General features: G+C 51.1%; 1 protein-coding gene across 1 annotated transcript; it reads right to left on the reverse strand.

Moving 5' to 3' along the window:
• Positions 1–6,642, reverse strand: FOXJ1 (forkhead box J1). Its single transcript, XM_071573624.1, has 3 exons — positions 6,435–6,642; positions 5,115–5,665; positions 1–2,380 (listed from the first exon to the last, which is right to left on the reverse strand). Exons 2-3 carry the CDS (start codon positions 5,610–5,612, stop codon positions 1,580–1,582), a joined length of 1,299 nt encoding a protein of 432 aa, XP_071429725.1. The 5' UTR covers positions 5,613–5,665; positions 6,435–6,642; the 3' UTR covers positions 1–1,579.

Raw genomic sequence — 6,642 nt, forward strand, 5'->3', positions numbered from 1 at the left:
AGTAACTCTGCAGTTGTTCAACATCATCCCCAAAGCAGGAAAACAGAAGAAAAACAAGCAAAAAGGAACATTGTCAATACAAACAGCTACATCAACCCCAAAGCCCCTCCTAAGTGCTTTTGTAACCAAACCAGAATCTATTTATAATCTTCCTTTTTTCTTTTGGCAAGTCTATAACACACTACTAAGATTCCAGCTTCTACTTGCTCCTACCTAATGGCTGCTCCACCTCTCACAGACTACAGCAAAGGAGAGGCAAAGAATCCAGTTCTTGAGAGCTTCAAGTCAGGTTTCAGCAGAGCTTGGCTCTGCTCCCAAAATATTTCCAGCTGCCTTGCACAGGCCCTGCCACACTCTCGCTGCACACTGAGCCAAAGGGCCAAAGGTTGTGTCCATCCTGGTGTCTCTGCTGGCTCCTGAGCTGCTCCTGGCTGGCTGGGACTTCATTTCCACTGCTGTCCCCGGAGCCCGTTGCACACAGTCTTTGGCCTGAGCTCCTGGATGCAGCCTGGGTGTGGATTTCTTTCCTGCTCAGTCCCACCTGGGAGTGTTAAATGTGGAGTGACCCCATCACCACCAGCTGAGGGCCGGGCCGTGGGGTTTTCCTCACACTGGGAGCCTGATGGAAGAGCTGAAGAAGTGAATAGCAATAGTCTCAGACCAAAAAAGCAGAGAGAGGCTACATCAGAGAGGTAAAAGAGGGTTTATGGTGGTCCAGATCCTTTGGCAACTGCAGCGAGGATTTTGGGTAAAAAAAATACAAAAAGCCAGGTTTGGGAGCACTCTGGTCCCTGTTGCTCCTCTCTTGCCAGGGCCAGTTCCTGGATTCTTCATGAAACCTGTTGCTGCAGGAGTCCTCCCTTCTGTGGTCTTGTTTTGCAGAACAGTGAGCACAAAATTTTTAAACGGTGAAAATACAAAAGAATCCCCAAACTGCATTTCCAGCCTCCCCCTCCCCGCTTAAGAAATTCTAGTGCTAAAAAATATAGATTTCTTTGAATATATAATATATAATAGATTATATAAAAAACATCTAAAGAGGCACACTTGCTGAATTTATAAACCTTTTCTTCTTCCCTAGGCACAAGTCAGTTGGGATGTTGAACTTGGAGAATCCAGAAGGGACCTGCACTTGCTTACCAGCTAATTATCACACTGTGTCTACCAACTGCACTGAGACAGTAAAAGGAAAGACAGAGGGAAACAGAGAGACAAAGAGGTGAGGAAATTGCACTTAAGTCTATTAAGTCCTAAGCCACCAGGAATCTCATGTCTTGGATGGGATTTAGCAGGTACATTTAGCTCTGATGGAAAAAAACCCATTATAATTCACATTTCTTTTTTAAAAGTAAAATGTAAAAAAATAAGTAGTGTTATCTTCCTTCTCTTGTGAAAATTAGAGACCTCTGCCTCTGAGGTGTCCTTTGAAGACATAGCAGGCAGTTCCAGTGGTGGTGGGTTTTTTTCCCCTGGTGTTTCTGGGACTAACCTTACAAAGAAGCTGGTAAAAGTCACCATGGGCATCTCTGGAAAATCTTTTCCCTTGTAAGTCCAAGCTTGGGGAGAGCATCCTAAAGTGTTATAAGAGGCGTGCCAGACTGTTCAAGTTGATCACATCTGCCAGCAAAGAGGCATCAATGTCTTCAAACACCTGGTCAATGTTGACGCAGTTGGAGAGGTAATCGCTTGTCCCTTCATCCCAGGGATGCTCCAGGTAAGTAGTGGCCATGAGAGTTTCATTAAAGTCCAGGTTGTACTGGTTGGATTCAGTGAGGACTTGCTCCTGCCCCTGGGGACAGTCTATGTGTTGCCCTTGTCCCGTCCAGTCCAGGTCGCACGTTACGGGGTTGACGGAAGGTGGGAGCTCCATATCCACAAGGGTGGAGAAGTCTCCATTAAGGTTGGTGTTAAAGACAGTTTCCCAGTCAAAGACACCTTTCAGTGATCCCACCTCGGTCTGCTCTTCCTGGGTCATCAAGGTAGAGCTGGAAAGCTGTGATGCCTTGGCTGTTGGCATGGGCAAGGGCTGCTTGCACTTCTGCCCTGCTTTGTTACCTGCTGGATTCCAATTCTGGTTGCTGGTGGTTTCCTCAAACTCTTTGAGCAGCTGCTGTGATGCCACATTGGCCTCAAGGATGTTACTGGAGCTGCAGGTTGAAGTGCCTGGGCTGACAACATGCTGTGTTTCTTTCTGGGCTCTTCCAGAGAAGGCCGGGTGGATCTGCACCGGAGACATCCTCCGCTTTTTGTAAGTCCCGTACTTGAGCCGGTTGGCATAATAGGGGTCAAGCTTCCAAAATCCACCTTTCCCTGGCTCATCTTTCTCTCGGGGCACCTTGATGAAGGACTTGTTCAAGGACAGGTTGTGCCGGATGGAGTTCTAGATCCAAAAGAGAAAGAAACCAAGGCTGAGTGCTTGTCTGCTGCCATGGGACCTACCTGTGTGGGGAGGCTGGTGGGAAATCATGTTTTCAGCAAGGACCTTTGGAAAAACAAAGCAGAACTGGCAATGTCAAGACATCCCAGGCTACATGCCCAGCAGAAAGTCCCCCAAGCCCCTGAGTCTCCAGCAGTGTTTTTCTCTGGCCTCCTGTCTCATCCAGCCAGAGGTGGCAGAAGCCAAGGGGTTCAAGCAAGGATTTTCCAAAAAATTGAAAGGTTTTGGGCAACTCACCTTGGCTGGAAATTGGGGCCATGGGGCCTTGGATCATGCAGAGCACTGGGAGAAACCTTGAGTTGCTCTAGGCATAGAACTAAGCTGGAGGAGTCTGGGTCCTTGTCCTCCCTCACATCTAAGGAGGAAGAGGTGGGTCCCTTCATCGACACGGCCACAGCCCCATTACAAGGGACAACACAGAGCAGCACCATGGTGGATGGCACCATCAGGCCCCTCCTTGCATCTCCCGGTTCATCTGTGCCTACTGCTAGTGTTGAGGGGGAAATATTTGGCCAAAAATTAGGCACTGTGCCTTTCCAGAGCCAGGCTGGCACAAATCAGACGGGAGAACATGGAGAGAGGCACGTGGACTGTTCCACTGTGGCCCTGTGTGTCCCCAGAGGTGCCTCCTGGCCCTGGGAAGCTCGGTGTGAAATCACTGCATCTTCATCAGCCACTACTCAAATAAGCTGAGGGGGAAAAAAAGAAAGGGGGGGAAAAAAGAAAAGGTGGAGTTTCTGCTCCCGTCGAGCTGTTCTGAAACCCTGAATGTGCCTGGAGTGATGTGAATAATCAGAAAGGAAACTCAGTTATTGGGTAAATAACCCAGCATTGGACTCCACAAAGCCAGGACTGTACTAAGAGATTGGATATGGTAGAGGTGTTTTTTTTTAATGTTGCCTGGATATCTTTATGCTTATTCATCCATAATCTGTAGTGCCAAATAGGAAAAACAAGGCTCGATTGCTTAGAGCTGTTGAAAAACGTGCACACACACACACACACAATAAAACCCTCCTCTGGGCTGAAGCTCCTTGGGTTTGTTGGCTCCTCTCCAAAGCACTTAGCTCCCACAGGAATATATCCATCTCCCCCCTGGACTATGGGTGACATGACCTTTCCAGGCTGTCTTCACGTACGGGAATCAGGATAGAGGATGAGAATGCAGCCTCAAAAAGAAAGAAAAAAAAAAGAAAGGAAGAAAAAAAAAGTAAAGAAAAATAGTAAAAAGAAACAAAAGAGAAAAGAGGAAGGAGAAAAATAAAGAGGAAAAAAAAAGAAATTGAAAAAAATGAAGAAAAAGAAAAGAGAAAAAAGAAGAAGCAATAACACAGATATCCCTCCACACAATCCAGGCTGTGGTAACTTCAATTTTACAGTTTAATGAAATTTTACAAGGATCAGAGACTTGAAAGCTGAATTCTCTGCTCCACATCTCTCCTCCCTATCCCCAAACTTCACTCAGCCCGGGCTGAGTTATTACCCAGCCAGTTAACATATTTATCATTCCTGCCTGCAACAGTCCAGTGTACCCCCTGCATCTCTGCAGAGAGGGATTGAAAACCTTCTTTCTCTTTTTAATAAACACATTTAATTAAAAATGTTGTGAATACCCAGCCATGAGTACGCAAGAGAAAGTCAACATGCTGGCTCCCAGCTCCTCCTTCCTAATCACTCCCATAGGTCCCCTGAGCATGGGGGAGGCTGGGGGACCAAGGTGGCCCTGGAGAGGGACTGGGAGGGGTTCCCTTCCCCATGATGGGCTTCAAGAGCTGCTGGAGACCCACCTGGAGAGAGGGTGGGCAGTGCTGGGGCAGGGCAGTGGGTTTCCCCAGCCCTGCCTGGGTGGGCACCGCCATCAGGATTAGTGACATGCTGTGGATTTGGGCTGGGAATGATGGAAGAATGAGCCACCCAGGTCCCTCTTGTCCTGCCACATCCCAGGCAGTCTCATATGTCAGAGGTCCCCTCGTGTGTGACGCAGGAGGGCAGCAAGCCAAGGTGGCTGGGAAAAGCCCCTGGGCTTCAGGCTGTCCCCAAACCAGGTGAGCCTGGGGGCTGTCCTCAACCCCCAGGGACATGCTTGCTCTAGCTGGTGACAGCAGCCCTATTTGACCTCTCTTGGGCTTCCCTCTGAAGGTCTCAGCAGCCTCCTTGGAGCCTCCTTGGCCTGTCCAAGGGCCCAGCAGCTCAGCCCTCTGTCCTGCTTGGAAAGCAGCAGCATCCTCCCCAGTGGGTGACTTGTCCAACAAGTGGCACTTCCATCCCTCCTCCTATGCCTGATCCTCAGCACCCAAGGACACCTGAACTGGTGACTTCATGTGTGCACAGCCCTGAGGGACTCAGTACCCCGTGAGAGCTGCAGAAAGGGAGGGATTGAGAGGGCTTAGCCAAGAGGAGTCTCAGGTGCCAGAAGCCCAACAGGTACCTCCTTGCTCCCAAAATGTCCTTGGGCTCTCCTCCAGAATGGCTCCTTCCCTCTGCCACCCCTGCAGCTGTGGCATTTGTGCCCAGCCAAGTTCTTTCTCATTCCAGCCCTTCCCCACAGTTGGGAAGTGCCCCTCTTCTCCCAGTGGGATCTAGCATCCCTGCAGACCTTGTCCTTGCAGGGTGGAGGCTGTGGAAAGCCCTGCTGAGAGGGAGAGGGGCAAAGGCAAGAGGGCTCCAAATCTCCTACCTGCCAGGTGGGATCAGCGTGTCGGAAGTAGCAGAAGTTGTCTGTGATCCACTTGTAGATGGCAGAGAGGGTGATTTTGGGTTTATTGCTGGCTTCCATCGCCATGCAGATGAGGGTGGCATAGGAATAGGGTGGTTTGACGTGTGGGTTGGTCTTGTAGTCGATATCCCCTGTGAGATGAGGGGGCACAGCCACGTCGTGGTGCGTTGTTGACGATGTGGAGGAGGAGACGGGTGTGCAGGGGGTGTGTCTGGTGCCCTTGCACGCCGGGTCAGCAGCCAGGGGCGAGCAGGGGGACTCAAAATCGACCAGACTGAACAGGCTCTCACTCATCGTGTAACAATCCTGGGGCTCTGAGCCAGGGTACAACTGGGGCAGGCCCGTCTGGGCGACTGTGAAGTCACTCAGCCACCTGAGGTCTGGCAGGCTGTCATCCAGGTCTTCCTCCACGCTCTTCACTTTGCCCTTTGCTTTCAGCACTGGGCTTGACCACGCCATGCCTCAGTGCTTCAGGGGGTGCACGGGAAAGGAGGGAAGGGATGGGACAGATCCTGCAAGAGCAACAGGGAGAGGGTTGATGTTCCCCAAGGAGCATTTGCTCTCTGGCAGCCAGGCAGGGCCAGGCCTGGATGCTTCTGGTGCAGCTGAGGAAGACCCATCCCTGGGGTGCTGTGCAAGGGAGCTGCAACACTTGCCCCAGGAGGCTTTAGCAGCCTTGAGCCTCGGGGGAATTGCCTCAAAATCCCGTGCCCCAGTGTCCCCCAAACTCCAGTGGGCTGGTGCTGCCCAGCAAGCTTTAGGCTGAACAAAGAATTAAAAAAAACCAACAACCCCCCGCTCAAACAACGAAAATCCAGCCCTGCCATCCCACAAAGCGAGGTTGTTTCCTGAGGACGCACAGCTCAGGGTACCTGCTGCTAGCAGGATTAACTCTCAGTGTTCAATACCTCGACAAAATACCCTAAAGTTTTTCCCCACCACAGCCAACTTCCCTTGGTTTGATGCTATTTCTGCTTCTACCTTCCCCTGGTACCCAGAAACAATTTGGGGGGCTTGGGGGGGTTGGTGGGGTTGCACCCCAAGAACACCCTCAGTCAAAGCAAGCCAGCAGCTTCAGGTTTGTGGGAGTCCCGAGTAGGACATGCAGTGCCTGGCTCCGGGGCCAGTCTGTAAACCCCAAATCCCGTGATTTTGGGTCAGGAGAGAGTCCTCGGAGGGCGCATAACCAGAGCTGCTCGTCCCACGCAGACACACCGCCTCTAACAGTGGCTTCTCCGCGCTGTCCCATCCCATCGATCCCCTCCCTTTACTCCCCCTTACCCCGTCCCGGTGTCGTCCCCCGGCCGCCAAAGTACACGAGCAGAACAGTTCACAGGGCAAGAAGCTTCTGGAAACACAGGACGGGGGGCAAGGATTAAAAAAATAAAAAAAAAAAAAGGGAAAAAAAAGGAAAAAAGAAAAGAAAACAAGGGGAAGGAGAAGTCCTGTGGCTGCCGGGGTGCCCGTGCCGGCCGTGTGCGGGGTGCCC

Source organism: Pithys albifrons, chromosome 19, assembly GCF_047495875.1.
Source record: "Pithys albifrons albifrons isolate INPA30051 chromosome 19, PitAlb_v1, whole genome shotgun sequence".
In the NCBI taxonomy this organism is placed as follows: domain Eukaryota; kingdom Metazoa; phylum Chordata; class Aves; order Passeriformes; family Thamnophilidae; genus Pithys; species Pithys albifrons.

Bases quoted from the DNA above. Each gene is read 5' to 3' on its own strand.
- FOXJ1 (XM_071573624.1), bottom strand. From the start codon at position 5,612: ATGGCGTGGTCAAGCCCAGTGCTGAAAGCAAAGGGCAAAGTGAAGAGC. The intron at 2,381-5,114 runs GTAGGAGATTTG...TTTTGGATCTAG, and splicing joins ACGCTGATCCCACCTGGCAG to AACTCCATCCGGCACAACCT.